General features: G+C 38.8%; 1 protein-coding gene across 6 annotated transcripts in view; it reads left to right on the forward strand.

Annotated features, from left to right (window-relative positions):
* The window catches only part of HDAC9 (histone deacetylase 9), an 841,506-nt gene that overhangs the window by 440,983 nt on the left and 384,401 nt on the right, over positions 1 to 16,122 (forward strand). For 3 of the 6 annotated variants that reach the window (XM_037163907.2, XM_053655071.1, XM_053655075.1), the window contains 4 exons: positions 8,284 to 8,525; positions 11,875 to 12,025; positions 13,055 to 13,181; positions 15,478 to 15,599. In XM_037163907.2, coding sequence (XP_037019802.2) covers positions 8,284 to 8,525; positions 11,875 to 12,025; positions 13,055 to 13,181; positions 15,478 to 15,599 — 642 coding nt within the window. The remainder of the gene's footprint in view (positions 1 to 8,283; positions 8,526 to 11,874; positions 12,026 to 13,054; positions 13,182 to 15,477; positions 15,600 to 16,122) is intronic. The other 3 variants (XM_053655072.1, XM_053655074.1, XM_053655073.1) reach the window with 2 other exon arrangements.

The following is a 16,122-nucleotide window of genomic DNA, read 5'->3' on the forward strand; positions in this document are numbered from 1 at the left end:
GTTCAAATTGAAGATTAAGAATTTTGTTAGCTTATAGTTTGTCAGTTCTTGTCTAGTTTTCTAATAATCTTAGCATGGGGTGATTGTTCATGAGTCAGGCCCTGCTGTTTAGGTTAATGCAGGACCATGGCTCTCCTTGGTCATCCCCACTGAGGCAGACAGCACAGTTTCCTTGCACCCGGTGCCCCTCACTGCACTTCAGTGGTTGTGACGCCTCAGCACACTGAGTTTTAAGAGATATGGTGGGGTCTAGGAAAGGTGAAATTGACACCTTAGATGGAAAATTGTTTGAGTTTATTCTCAAATAAATATTCGCTATTGCCAGACACTCACTCACATGTCAATAATTTTAGCAGTCAAGTAATATTTATCTAAAATTCAGACAGTCCAAAAATCTAGTAAGCAGTTGCTTTGGAATTTTAATTGTGTGTATGTATATGTATATGTGCACAGGTGTTTCAAATTTTATTTCCATGTGATTCTTCTCTTTCAATTTAATTTTTATTTTTAAATATTTTATTTATTTATTTTTAGAGACTGGTGAAGGGAGGGAGAAAGGGAAAGAAACATCAATGTGTGGTTGCCTCTCATGCACCCCCGACTGGAGACCTGGCCCACAACCCAGGCATGTGCCCAGACTGGGAATCCATCCATCGACCCTTTGGTTTGCAGGCCAGTGCTATACCAGCCAGGGCTCCACATGATTCTCATGACTATCATTTATTCTTTTATTCCTTCATTTATTCCAGGAATGTATTGTGGCACTACTATTTTTATGCTGTACTAGGTACTGAAACTATAATTCCTGCTGTCATGGAACTCAGAATAATGGTGAAGGGAGATAATTTAACAAATGCTACATAAAGATCTACAAAATGTAAGAAAAGGAAAATGCAATAGGACTCCGAAGGACATCCTACATCAAGTCATTTTTAGCTAAGATATGAAGGCTAAGTAAGAAGCAGTCTAGAAAGATAGGGTAGGAATGGACTGTAGGAAGAGATGACATGTATGAAGAATATCCAAGATGTTGGAGAGCACGGTGTGTTCAAGGAGCTGAAAGAAGATCATCGTGACTCCAGGGAAGGGACAGCAGATGGTGTTGAGGCTAGAAAGACAAGCAGGAAGCACAGAGTAGAGGGGCAGGCCAGCAGATTAAAGACAGGGCACACTGGAGGGCTTTAGCCAGGATGGTGACTGAGGACTGGTTTAGCACAACAGGCAGTGGTAGGAGACAGATGTCAATGAATTCCAAAAAATACTTGAATAAGAAGAAGAGTGGGAGAAAACATGTCCGTTGAGTAAATATGGATAGTAAAAGGGAGAGAGGAGTCAAAATCACTACGTGTTCTCCTCTAGCTGCAATGATTGAGAACGGAAGAACTGGAGAAAGAGCAGAAGGAAAGACAGCTCAATGAAGACTGCCAACAGTCATTGTATATGTGGGTTGCAAATTTGGAATAGATGATTAGGCAGGAGACAGGATTGTCACCATGTAGGGAGCAAGTACAGTCCTGGCAATGGAAAGATCACCATGGAGACTCCTGGAGAGAAAATAGAAGAGGGCCCAGGTGGGATTCTGGAACACCAATTCCATTGCCCTTAATGCATCATGTTTTCTACATAGGTTCATGGATTGGTCTTCCGCATCAGCATGTGAGTTCCTTGAAAGCAGTTTCTTGTTGACAGAAAACAGTTTTTGCATTTGATAACACTTTATGAATATTTGCTGGGTAAAGTGGTAGATGAGAAAGCAGGTCATCCCGAAGGTACTTTAACAGTGACTTTGTTGTTATTTTAAATACATACAGTGCTAAACAGTCCCCTGTACATTCTTTAATACATTCTTTCGATGGTGCGATAAAGAATTTATGCTGCAGTGCAGTTATGAGGCACAGAACAAGAAGAACAAGATACAAACGAGCATCAGGTGCAGCCCTGTCCTCAGTTAGCTTTATGATATAACCAACAGGATCTAAAGAATACAAATGTAAATAAAATGACACAATTGCATTTTTGGATCCAAGTCTGCCTTAAGAAGATGGGAGAAGGTAGCAGGATTTCAGAAAAGGATACATCAAAATGGTTTCAAAGAATCAACTTCATGGAGTTGAAGAAGGCAAAAAGACTCAAGTTCTATTTATTTCCCAAAGCCTATGGCTTTGACCTGAAAAACTCTCCCCAGCGATCAACATACCCAGTGATGAGGAGGTAGGTGGTAGTGACTCCACATCAGGAAAGCTGCTGGTCCACTGTTGCTATACCAGAGTGAACTGTGACATTCTTCAAGGCGGGATGGACATCCCACACTTAGTGGTGTGGTTAGGCCTAGGACCAATGTGCTACTGACAGATCCTCTTCCACTCAGCCCCCAAGACCTCTCCCATTTCTTCAAGAAGGCTCACTAGGAAAACTGCTTGTGTAGACTGACCAGGTGATTGGCAGAATGCATACATGCATACAAAGAGTTTTACACACAATCACGCTGAAATTGGCTGTCACTTTGTTATTCCTTACTGACTGTGGTTTGTCTAGAAGGTACAGAAACAGAGGGAGAGCCAGCACATACCACAGAGACAAGATGATACCTTCTCTGGCATCCCTGACAAGCTAGCATGGGTGCATATGTTGGCATTGAGCAGGTTTCAGAGATGCCGTGGAATCGTTAGGTTACCTGTTGATGTAGTTTAGTAGAACCACCCTGCCCCTGGCAGAGGCTGAGAAAAAGAAACAAATATGAAGAAATGAGTGAAATATACTTCTACTTGCTGAAGTTTTACATAAAGTCCTGCAAAATATGCCATGTAGCTTAAAGTATTCTTATAGGCTACTCTTAGAGGAGGCCTGATTACCTACCTGTATCTGAGGCAGCTCTTCCACATTCTTTTCTGAACTCTGAACTCCTGATAGTACTGCCTGGTTGATTGGACCGCATTAAAGCAGAACACAGCACAGCAGGCAGCCTTTTCCTGTGGCCAGAGTCAGCAGGCCCAAATGGTCACAGGTTTCTGGGCATGAAAGCAGGAGCAGAAGAAGGTAATGGACAATGAGACCAATGCTTGTTTCTCCCAGATCTAGAATTTGTGGTGCAGCATCCACTTGCCAGTGGTGTGGATAACCATTCCCTTGGTATAAAGAACACAGTTTCCATATAAACTGGCTCTGAGCAGCACCGGTGAAGCTATGTCCCGAGTTGTAACTTTGAGTAACTGAAAAAGTGAAACATGGTTCTAGTTTTTATGCATTTTTTCAAGTTTCATTTTTTAACTAAGTTAATACATTAAAAATTTGTGATGAGATTGTACCTATGGCTTTTTTTTTGGTATGGAAACTTGTATTTCCTGCTACACTGACTATAGATCTCATTTCAGAGGAGCAACATGAGCAGTCTCCAGCCATAGTTGTGATTGTTGTAAATGGTCAAAATTGTGCACTTTACCATATTTTCACCCATGGGTTTTGCAAGTTGTTCACTTAAAACATTCTTAAAATGGAAGGCTTCCTGTGTAAGTCAGCTGGTGTGGTAGCGACCACAGATCCCTGCTTTCAAACAGAGGAAAATTCTCCCCACACACCTGTGCCATACATACCAGCATCTACAGCAGAGACATAAAGGACACTCCAAGGCTACTAGATTACTCTCAGTAGCCCAAACTGTCTCTTTAACAGCCTTGATATTTGAAAGAAAAACATCGGTCACAAACATTTAATTTAAGATGAACAGGTATGCGTGTTGTTTAAATAAATGTAAATATGCCTCTATATGGTCCAAGATTTTTATTTTGAAATGGGAGCTTTTTGGATCGCTGGTCACTAAAACCTAAAAACTTTTCAAAAAAATTGCATGAGTTGATAAATGCTAAACGGAATAATTTTCAAAGAATAATTAAGAAAGACACAGAAGAAAGAATGAACAGAGCTTTGTGAAATGGTAATGAGGACGAGTTAATATATGATGTGGGAGTGTTCTGAATGGGCATTTGGTATTAGGATACTAGCATGCATGGAATGTAACATATATGTTGTCATGTGTTTGAAACATCAGACAAACTGGGTAAGGTCAAATAAAGCTAGGAGGTCTTGAGATCTGTTAAGAAAACATGATTCATTTGTAAGTAATGCTAATACTAATATTTGTTGTCATCGGCTTCTTTCTAATTTATGTATCACTGGCCACCTGTTCTAAGTAATTTGTAAGGAATTTGCATGTTTTCAGACAAGACGTGTCGTGAACAGGGATGATTCCATTTCCCCGCTGTTAAAATGGGCTGTTAATTATTCCTTGTGAGTTGATTACTTCTAATTATGATAACACAGCAGCTGTGGACAGCGCCCTTCCTTTCACACTCTGTGATATGAAAGGTACCGTGACTGGTTAAAACTCAGTCCCCGTATTGTGTTACTATCATTGCTCCTGGGGACGCTTATTAGCCTGTCACCAAACACATAAGAAAAATCCATCATTCCTTTTGGAATACGATGAGTCTTTGTCACCCACAGCGCAATTAATGTTAAAAATAGAAAGAATGGCTATGATACGATTATGATTAGCTAGAGATGAGCTATTGTCCAAGCGGCAGGCACTAATCCAGCAGGCCAAAGATGACCTACACAGAACCGTCAGTTTGCTGATTGCCATTTCTCTCTGAGTTTGATGAAATATTCATGGCTTCGCTCTCCTCTCTGCAAGCACTATTGATTTCTTGTATAAACGCTGCTATATTTAGTCTAGACAAATGGAATGTGGATTGCTGCTGAATAAATTGGATGAAAGGCTGGGATCTTGCCTGCCGCTTTCTCTCAGTCTTGGGCAATTATTTATAATCAAGAGCAGTTTTTGTAAGTTGAGGGTGATTTTTCACAATTTAGTGATTAGTCTCTGAACAAAGGCAAGCAGTTAGACACAATCATTTCTGTTGGGATAGCAGGTTAAGAAGTCAAATTACCCTTTGAGGTTTACAATAGCTGCTTTGGAGGGTTCTGGGACTTTTGTTCCTTATCTTTTTTGGAGAGGATTTTTAGGGGTTCAATGTTTACAGTTCATGGATAATAAGAATACCAACAAGAAGAGACCCTAGGGTCTCTTGAAATATTTTAAATTCGTATATGGTTAAATTCTGATTTTTGTTTATCGGCATTTTCATGTAAAAACTGGAGGCTGCAGTTTGGCCTTTTTAATGTAAAAATGAAATATATAATTGAGAGCCTTTGTTTTTGGTTGGAATTATGCCAACTCTATAAATTAATGCTCAAAATCTCATGTTCCACCAGTGCCTTGATTGCAAGTTCCACATTGGACCCTGCAACTAGAGAGCTTACGGGCATCATCCTCAGTTAGTTTCAGACTTGGCTCAATTAATAGCTTTCCTTTCACAAACATGATTTAAAAGACATTGTCCACCAAACTACGGTATATTAATAAATTGTATTACCATTGTCATTAAAGTGGCATTATTATCAACATAAGCTTCTGATCAGTAAGTACATTGAAAGAAAAACCTGTGTTGGCACTCCAAGACTGGTACCAGCCCCCCATCCCACCCCCGTTCACAGGTGCACACACGCAGTTCAAATGATAAGCAAGGGCAATAATGTTTCTTTTAGTATTTGCAGCTTTAACTTATACACAGGATTTCTGTTTGGCTTTCTTGACTCTCTGAAAATAGCTCTTAAATCCAGATGGAATATTAACTTAGTGGTTCCCAACCTGGAATCTGGAAATCTGGAAATCTGAGTTACTTACAGTAGTAGTCAGGCATTAGATGCAATTTGGAAAAATACAGTGAAGTCGAGGGGGAAAGTATTCATATTTCCACCCTAAATACAACCATCTTCTGCTCAGTATCTCACCAATCTTTGCCAGTAGAATTCAGAAACTAATATGATTAAAACCCCAGTAGCTGTGATATGCTGTGTGAGGCCTGGAATTTGTTTCCTTTTTGTTTTAATACTAAATCCCAACATCTAGAATCATGCCTGGGAATTTAACATTCTCAATAAATGTATATTGACTAATTTAAATTATTTATTTAGTTTAAAAAGGTATCATAGGATACACATTACTTTTATTACTCTTTTAAATTGAGTGTTGTAACAACATTTTTCATGTTCCCACATACACTATTTTTAGTGATTGAATGTTTTTACACCAAATGGACATGACATATTTTCCTTGTAGTTGATGATTTCAATTAAACTAATAACACTTTGGTAAACATATAGCATCAAACTCTTTCTTCTCTGTTACTGTTATCTCCTTAGGATATAGTCCTACAGTCAGCAAACCTGAATCAAATGGCAGAAATATTTAATGCCTCTTCATACAAATCACCAAATTGTTTTTCAGAACTTAGAACCCAGTTGACTTTTGTGATATACAGTTGTGTACTTGGTCACGTGCCCACCCTTCTGCAATATGCAGTCATGTACTTGCTCATGTGCCTACCCTTTACAATGGGGCAGTATACACACATATGCATATACATGAATCATACATAGGATATTTAATAATTAGAAAATGATGACTTATTTTGACTTAAAATGTGCATTTTTCTACTAGAGAAGGAGAGTTTTTTGAGTTGTTTAGCTATGTTTCTGCATTTATTTCTCCATTTTCTGTTAGTGTTTTTACTTTCTGATGTGTAACAAAAATCACGTACAATTTTATTTTCATACTGTCTCCTAATATTTCTGTTTTGTTAGCCACACAGTATTGATGATTTATTTTCATATACAGGAAATTTCCATTTTAATGGAAGTAAAAAAACCAAAAGCCTTTATTGAGGGGTGTGCTAATGTTGTCAGTCTTTTAGTGAATGATCCTTTTATCAACTCTGTCGTCACTGTTCACTGTGATTATCTCCATTTTACATAGGAGGAAACTGAGTCCTAGACAATTTAAATAACATACTCAGCTAACACATTTGAAAGGACAGAAGGATGGGAGGAGGGATTTAGATTTTAGAGCAGAGGTTGAAATTGGCATCCTGCACATCAATGTTTACTTACAGAAGCTTTTTGTTGTTGTTCTCATGGTGTTTAGATCTTATAAGTTACTTTTCACTGAAACTTAGGTGGCATCTCTCTACTCTACTATGGATCTGTATATCTTTCTTTGTTGTTTTTTTTCACCAGCAATTGTCTGGATCCCAATAATAGTGGTTGACCACTGTAGAGAAGCCATTAATCCAGTTTGCCACAGTCTTTTTCCTCCAAAATCCCTATTATCTTTACCTAACCCTGTTTCATTCAACTGCATAATTTTCTTTGTTTTTAACTACGTAATTTTCTTGATGCCCGTGGGCCAGGTGATATTCGCAGTATTGAATGACCAGTGTGGCACAGAGCCTGACTCATCAAAGTGGACACCAGCCGTGAGCAACTGGTCTGCACGCCTACCCCATCGGTGCCCTTTTGTGTGGATAAGCACTCCTGGGCATCCTCTAACAGAAGTTGTGCGAAGAGTGTTATACACTCTATCTAATTTAATTTTTATAAATTTAAATGTCTATAATTATTCTCAGATTATCAGATCTTTCTTTATCCAGCAGCTTGATTGAATATTTGTTTTAAACTTCCTCATGGTTTCTCTGGCTTGTTTAGTTTAGGAGTAAAGTGATTGCCACGCAGATCATCGCCATTTAAAAGCCAGCACACCAAGAGTTGGCTGCTTTCATTCATGATTGGCCCTGGCCGTCTTTGCCATGGTCGATCAGTCAACTCACCATTTGGCCGTTTTAGCATGCAGATTTGTATTTGTTCTTTGCTGGGTTCAATAGCCATACAAATGCAGTATGTACAAAGCTTCAGCTTTTTAAGGAATATATCTTAGACTGTGTCTTCAGACTCTAGTTACAAGCAAAAATGTTTACAAGTTCACAAATCGCGTTGTGTTAGAATTTCTCTATTAAAACATGACATCTTTTGCTCAGTAGAGTTGCCTTTTTGGTCCTAAGTTGACTTGACTTTCGTAAGTGGTTCAGTAGAATAACTTTTATGAACAACTTTGATAGCAGTAAGTAGTTGGAGTCATTTCTTTGAAAGAGGGAAATATGGAAGATTCTTGGCAGAGTACAAATGACTGGGAGAAAATTAGCATATGGCATATTTTATCATCTGTATATGCACACAACCTTTGATCATCATTGTAAAAAAAAGACTAGACTGGTTGTTGTAAAATTTGTTGTACAGGGTATATACGGTGTCTTCTTTTGGGTCTGTGTCCAGTCAATGGGCTAAGTTCCTAATCTTTATCATCCCTTTCTTTTTTTCCCATTTCTCCAGTGGATGTAAAGTCTGAGGCTCCTGTGGGCCTGGAGCCCATCTCTCCTTTAGACCTAAGGACGGACCTCAGGATGATGATGCCCGTGGTGGACCCTGTTGTCCGTGAGAAGCAGCTGCAGCAGGAGTTACTCCTCATCCAGCAACAGCAACAGATCCAGAAGCAGCTCCTGATTGCAGAGTTCCAGAAACAGCATGAGAACTTGACACGGCAGCACCAGGCTCAGCTTCAGGAGCACATCAAGGTAGCAAACGTTTCCTTGCCTCTGACCTTTTCACTCAGGGAGCCTGCACTGTGCCATGGGCCTGAGACGGAGCCCTGGAGGGTGGGAGGTAAGGAGGAGGGAAGGTTTGTTGTGGTTAACACAGGGGAGTCTGGCTGGAAGGGAATTGTGCTTGCATAGGTGAAAACCTTGGGTAAGTGCTGGGAAAGCTGAGTAAAAACCTGCCTGGCTTCTTGGGGGTCTCCACCACTCTTTTACCCTGCAGTTTATGGCATCAATAGTGAGGGGTAGGAACCTCACACCCTGTTTTTAGATTCTCGTCTGCATGGTGCTGTTCATTTGCCTTATTGACTTTCCATCAAGGAGAACCATGACCTTCGGGCGACCCATTTTATATTTTTAAACAATCTGCTTATGTTAATTATCTGAAAGGATGTTAGCTCTAATATTTCTTATAGTAAAGATGTCATATTGTATATATTTGAAACATATTTTTATGAGTCTAATAGACTGTAGATGATACTTTATTAAAAGAAGGTAGGGAGTAGTGGACAATTTCAGACTCAAGTTTTTAAAACTATTTTAGGGAGAAAAATATGTCCATGTCCTGGAATTTTTTATGATGGTCTCTTTTCTTGTCAGGTCATTTTAGATGTCTATGTATCTATTTCTTCTCTTTTATATTCAGAGGTAATTATTACTTTAGCTTTGTTTCTAAAATGCCTTTCAACTTCTTGACAAAGACATTTAAAATAAAACTATTTTGGTCAGATTATATAAATATCTAATATGAGTTTATTATGAAAGTACCATAAAGCAGCAAATACTTTCATTAAAAATTCATGTTATGTTCAACTCCTTCATAATGACTTAAGTATGCTAATTTATTAATATGATAAATTACCTGATGTTATCACACATTATATTTTATTTAGATGCTTGATCAATTCCTTGAATATCAAATAACACATTTATGCAGGGTTCACATAGATAATTAATTTGTATCAATATTGTGTGATTGTGCAACATTAATGTTACCGTGTCTAAGAAGGTGAATTGATGTCTTCTTCCCTGTGCCCCTTGTTTTATAAGGTATTTCATTAAACCCTTAAACTAAAATGCTTATTTTATCTTATTTTCCAAGATAACACTCTTCAACACCTAATGTAAACTGTAACACATTTTTATTTAAAAAAAATCCTTGCCTGAGAATATGTTTATTGACTTTAGAGCAAGAGGCAGGGAGAGAGAGAGAGGCAGGGAGAGAGAGGCACATGGATGTGAGAGGAACCTCAATCCGTTACCTCCTGTGTGTGCCTCACCCAGGCGTCAGGCACGCAGCCCAGGTCTGTGCCCTGACTGGGGTGCCAACCCGCAGCCTGCTGGTGTGTGGGACGAAGCTTCACCTAACTGTGCCACCCGGCCAGGGCTCTACCTTTTCCTTTTACTAGTAATGTTATTAGCATTCATATTACTGTTATGCATCTGGCTTCTGCAATGAACATCTGTTGAGTTCAATGCGGTTATCCCATTTTTTCACCTGGTAAGCTGAGGCAGAAAGAAATATTCTGAGTTGCCCAGGGCCACACAGCCAGAGAGTGGTGGTTCCAGTGTTTGTGCCCCTGCCTTGTCTGTCTCCGAAGCTGTTCCCCATCCTGTCTCCTCAACTGAAACGAGTGCTGAAGCTCTCTTTCTGTTTTCTTCAGCCGCCTTCCTGCAGTCTCCATTAATGAATGCTGGCTGTGGAACTTGCGTTTTGAGTGTTTCTAGATTCCAAAGACAGATTAAATTTTAATTCTATCGGGGCTTTGGGTGAAATACTATATTAATTCAACCAATCTCAATATCTGTGCAGAAGTAACATCCAAGGCAGAATTTAAGCAAAGTTATGAATTTTTCTGTCACAGTAGAATATCTAAAAATACCCAGTAAGGACCAGTGTATCAAAGCCAGAATGCCAAGGATTTTAATATAACAAGTACCCAGAAATGCTTCCTACCCTAACCCTCACAGTGAGGCTACCAGGATTAACAGATGGAGTTGCTCCAGATCAACTCGCCATTCTACATGGCCTTTTCTTTTTACTCTATTACTTTTGAGCATAAGTTTTATATCTTTAGATACCTATCTAATATAAAAAGCACATTACACTGACATCAGTGGTATTGAGAGTTGAAAATAGTAATAATAATTAAAGTGAGTAGGGGGGGAAATTTACAAACTCAGTTTCATGTACTTAATGGACATGAGGTGCGAGTGCAATTATTTCTCTGTCTTGCACGTGAGGAACCAAGGCTCTGAGTAGTGTAGTAACTGGTCTAGGTCTCAGATATAGTAATGTCAGCGTTTCAGTAGAACACATTGACTGTGATTCATAGATGTCCATTTCTCAGTCCGAGAGAAAACTGACATCTCACAACAGGTATTAAGAATGCTTCGTATTATTGTCACTTATTGTTTGGAAGTAAATTCAAGGGATACAGACAACCAGACCACAGTGCACCAAAGTGCAGTTTAGTGGAAGTGATTTCTTCTTTTTTTTTTAAAGATTTTATTTATTTATCTTTAGAGAGGAAGGGAAGAAGAGAGGGAGAGAAATATCAGTATATGGTTGCCTCTTGTGAGTCCCCTGCTGGAAACTGGCCTGCAACCCAGGCAAGTGCCCTGACTGGGAATTGAACCTCGATCCTTTGGTTCGCAGGCCCACGCTCAATCCACTGAGCTACACCAGCCAGGGCAGAAGTGATTTCTTCTTCACTAGCCTCTCTAATCTGAGGGGGTTTTTTTTGTGCTGGGTGAGCAAACTAGTCTGCTGGTTTGAGATAAGAGCCTATTTGGAATAATAGACTGTATTAATCTATTGAAAACCTTCTCTGCCAAGTTTGGAAATTCTTAACATTTATTCTATTTCAGGTAGACTTCCCTGCAATTAACTCATTTCTCCTCATTCAAATCAGTTTATTTTCGCACCATTTCTCAGGATAGAAAATGAAGATTTTAATGGTTAATTTACAATGTGAGAAGAGTGGTAAAATAGACCTCTGGACAGTTCCGCTGTTTGCCTGTTTTGTATATTTTATATTACAAAGACAATTCCTCAGGGAACTAAAGATCTGAGTGAATTTGGTAACGGTGTTTGACAGGGCAGAACAGGGAATAAAGCTCCTTAAAAACTGCCTTATTGATGCCACTAAGACCATTTATGACATTAGGTGCTTGTCTTTAGATTTTAATAATTTATCAAAAAGTGGGTAAAAATGTGAACTACATTCAAAGAAGTTCCAAAATCTTGTCGCATTTCGATTTTGGTCAGTGATGACAATGAAGCTTAAAGAAATTGCACACTCTCATGTCTTTCTCTTCTCGCAAGTTGCAACAGGAACTTCTAGCCATAAAACAGCAGCAAGAACTCCTAGAAAAGGAGCAGAAACTGGAGCAGCAGAGGCAAGAACAGGAAGTAGAGAGGCATCGCCGAGAACAGCAGCTGCCTGCTCTCAGAGGCAAAGACAGAGGACGAGAAAGTAAGAGGCACCGGGGGCAAAGATGGACTCTCTTCCCTCACCTTTACCTGATCGCCACACAAAACAAGAAGCCTGAGAAAGAGCGGAGTTAAACTTGTCAAACTGTCTGCATTTAACTAAAAGAATAATACGTTATGGACCCAAATGTAGAGCTTTGACCTCATCTGTCAGCTCTCTGCATTCAGTCTGCAAAGCATCTCAGGAAGTAAACACAACATTGGTTGGCAAAGATACTAATTTCTGTTTTTTTGAATTTCAAAACTAATGTCACAGTACAGCAGTCTTGCCTATGCCTGATTGTTTAATAGTGAACGTACTTCCATATTTCTCACTATGCCTTTCTCCCACTCAAGTAACGACTGTTCTGTAACTCAGGCCTTGCCTCTTTGGTTTTTGAGTTCCAAGACCTTGGGAAGATTTAAGGCAGAGTAGTTGTATAAAAACAAAAAACAAAACCAAAATAAACAAAAAAACAACTATCCACAAGAGGGAGACAGATCCAAATAATTCCCCTGTATGAGGTCAGTTCAAAATTAGGTTGTGTAGCAAGGTTTAAAATTGGGTGACTTGAACTGAAATTGTCAGCAGTATTTACTTGTTGAATGCTCAAAAGAGTTTTTTAAAAAGTTAGTTTTTCATAATAGTGATTCAAAAATGACCATTCTGTATGTTTAATCACTTATATGGTTTCACATACATAATTCTTGATTTTTAAAAGGCAATGTTTTGTTTCTTAGCAGTGCCTTATTAAAGCTTAGGAAAAATTAGTCTTAATTCTGGGACCCCCTTTCTGCAAAAGCAATTAAGGAAATCATGGAAGGTCTTTTGAAAATTGGCAGTTTCATCAGTAGTTCCAAAACCTTACTATGCCATTTTCTAAAGCCTGTTTAGACTCAGGTTTCTTCTTTTAATAGGGAAACTTCATATGCTGTGACCAGTGGCGGTACATCTTAATTTTTGCTAAATACTTTAGAAGCATGAAAGGACGAAACTCTAAATCGCATCTGTTTCCGTGTGTGTGTGTTTCAGGGGCAGTGGCAAGTACAGAAGTAAAGCAGAAGCTTCAAGAATTCCTTTTGAGTAAATCAGCAACAAAAGACACTCCAACTAATGGAAAAAATCATTCCGTGAGCCGCCATCCCAAGCTCTGGTACACGTATGTGCAGTGTTTGGCTGTTTTTATTAATGGGGTAAAGAATACAGGTTGTATTCTTCCCTCCTGGTACAAATGTGGGGCCTGCCAGTTCTCAGCAATGTGGCTATGGGCTAAGATTTTGAATTCTCTAACATCCCATTCCTTCTCTGTAAAAAAGGACAATAATAGTCCCAGCCCTCTTGGCTTGCTGGGAAAGTCCTATGAAATAATGTGGTAAAGTGTGTAACAGAGGGCAGGGCTTAATAAATGTTAGCAGGTATCATCTCGAGGGCCAGAAAAGATATGTGTTCTTCGCTCAATAAGTAACTGACAACAGTGGGATCGGGGCGTAGAAATGAACTCATACTTCGCATTTTTCTATTCTCGATGGTGCATCTGATATCTTCACAATAATTTCCGAATGTTTGACAGGTTGAGATTTCATTTTACTTGGCTTGATAGAAAATGGAGATTGGAGCTATTTTTGAAAGTTGAGAAGATTTTTTTTATTTAAAAACAAAAAAGGAAGGAGTACAAGGGAGGGAAGGGAAAGAACGTGAAGGGCAGTAACTGTGTAAACCTCAGTCTTCCATGAATGGTTTCTCCCTGCTCACATCACCTGATGTCTTCCCACCCTGTAAAGTGGGGATAGGTTGGCTTTGGACACACAAGCACACGGCACACATGTTGTGGTATCACAGTTTCTATGGAACCGTGCTTCCCCAAGTCCTATAAAGAGATGCGATACTGTCCACAATCCTTCTTTCTGCAAATATAAAGCAAGAAGTGGTTTTAAAAATTAGGATAAAATTTATAGGCAGAGCATATTTGGATAGTAAACTAATAGATAATAATTACATTTTCCTCATTTTATAAATGTGTTTGCTGAATGAGCATAGGATTTTATACTTACATATATTTAACCCCTCACATGATAAGAATAAAAAAGTAAATATTCAATTACTCTGTTGCAATAATGAAATTGTAAGCATCCTGGGAGTTCTATTTAAAATATTATTGTACTTAGAATTCTATTTTGTAAGTATCTCACCTTCTCTACATCCAAAAAACGTAACTGAGAAGGTTTCCAAAATGTTATATAAATATTTTACAATGGTTTTTATAATTTCTATTATGCAGATCAGTTCACTTGAGAAACCAATTCCTAAAGAAAAACTTCATATATTCAATCACCATCACAGTCTTTAAAAAGAAATACAGTTTTATTACCTAAAATTGCAAACATAATTTATAACTAATTCCTATTCTTCCTAAGCCTGTTTTAAGAAGAGATTTTTTAAAATGGGAGACAACTATATGTAAACAAGTTGTCTGCTGAAAATTCTTCAGCTATTCCTTTAGGTTTATTAATCATGACTCTCAAATGATAGTCAGCAATTTTTTTTTGGTACTTCGGTTGAACTTCAGACAACTCCAAATCCAGTTGGAGGCTCCAACTCCAGGCTCCAACTCCAGACAACCTTAAATCATTAATTATAGATTCTGAATTTACTACTTTTTTTGCTAGTAGAGCTAGATGAAATATCTTTAAACCAGTTAACTCTTGAGAAAGTGAATCAAATGAATACTGGTAGAACAGTCATGTTGGTGATACTATGCCTTGCCCATGGTTTTCTTCATACTTAATAATTCTAGATGTTTCTATCCCCTGGCTAGTCTGTGTTCAGTCCTGTACATCATTCCTCACTAGCATAATTGCATCTCCTTCACTGTATTTATGCAGAAAAGAGGAAACATTCTGAAAAATCAGTTTCGTAGCGAAGAAGGCTATGATCCCTGGTCCTTATCTGGGTGCCCTACATGTCAGGGGACCCGAGGCCATTGGCACAGAGCTGCCTTTTCAGCAGAAAACCTTCATGTGTACTTTCATGCACTAGCTAGCAAATTTTTAAAAAGGAAATACTTCTATATGTTTACTTTTACCTTGGTTGATCTGCATTGTCAACTGAAAAGGATTCAGATGATGACTTTTCCACTAGTATGGCTCTTAAGAAAATATACAAAATAATCTCAGATTATCGTGACTCAGGCTCTTGGTAAATTGCCCCTTTCAATTAAACAAACTTTTCTATGTGACTGTGACCCAACACACGGTGAGCATTCCTGGGAATCCTACATCATTGCATAACATATTGCGATCGTGAACTTGGTTACATGAGGCTGTGGTTTGTACACACAAAAAAGAAAGAACATAAACACAGCTGAGACACGCGTACAGCATGTGCAACTGATTATTGCTGACCAACATGCAGTAAAAACTCCAGTGCAAATGGTGAACCCTCCTTTTCTCTTGCAGGGCTGCCCACCATACATCATTGGATCAAAGCTCTCCACCCCTGAGTGGAACATCTCCATCCTACAAATACACATTACCAGGAGCACAAGACGCAAAGGACGACTTCCCCCTTCGGAAAACTGGTAAGTTGGTTTGCTCTGCCGTAACATCCCTGTGCTTGGTTTGGCCTCTAGAAGAAGTCAGAGGATCGGACTACGAGCTGTTACGCCCTCTGCATTACCAAGTAGGTGTGTGGTTGTGGGCGTGTGCACACAGGTACACACACATGCACACCTAGTTTTTCATCAGTGGATTCAGTATGTAATTGAAGTGCCTTTGCTCATTTAAAAGTTTATCATATTTGGATTTTAGTCAGATTATCTTACTAGCAGTAAGCTGTAGAATTAAAGAAAATAAAAATTTGAGTTCTCAGAAAATTTTGATCTTTTCCATGAATTAGGACCTCTATAATTTCCCCGTTTGTCTGATTTTCTGATGAGCCTCGATCATTTGCCCCAGACATGAGAATAATGAGTTTTTCGTTCCTCACACATTCCAAAAACCTTACATTTTAATTGTTTAAGTGGTAAAAACAGGTAAGGCCAAAGCTACCTTCTGAGTAAGTGACTTGCCTAATGTCTCACAGATCTCAGAACCCAGAGTGAA

Source organism: Artibeus jamaicensis, unplaced genomic scaffold (genome assembly GCF_021234435.1).
Source record: "Artibeus jamaicensis isolate MK-2021 breed Jamaican fruit bat unplaced genomic scaffold, CSHL_Jam_final contig_923, whole genome shotgun sequence".
NCBI classification, from domain to species: Eukaryota; Metazoa; Chordata; class Mammalia; order Chiroptera; family Phyllostomidae; genus Artibeus; species Artibeus jamaicensis.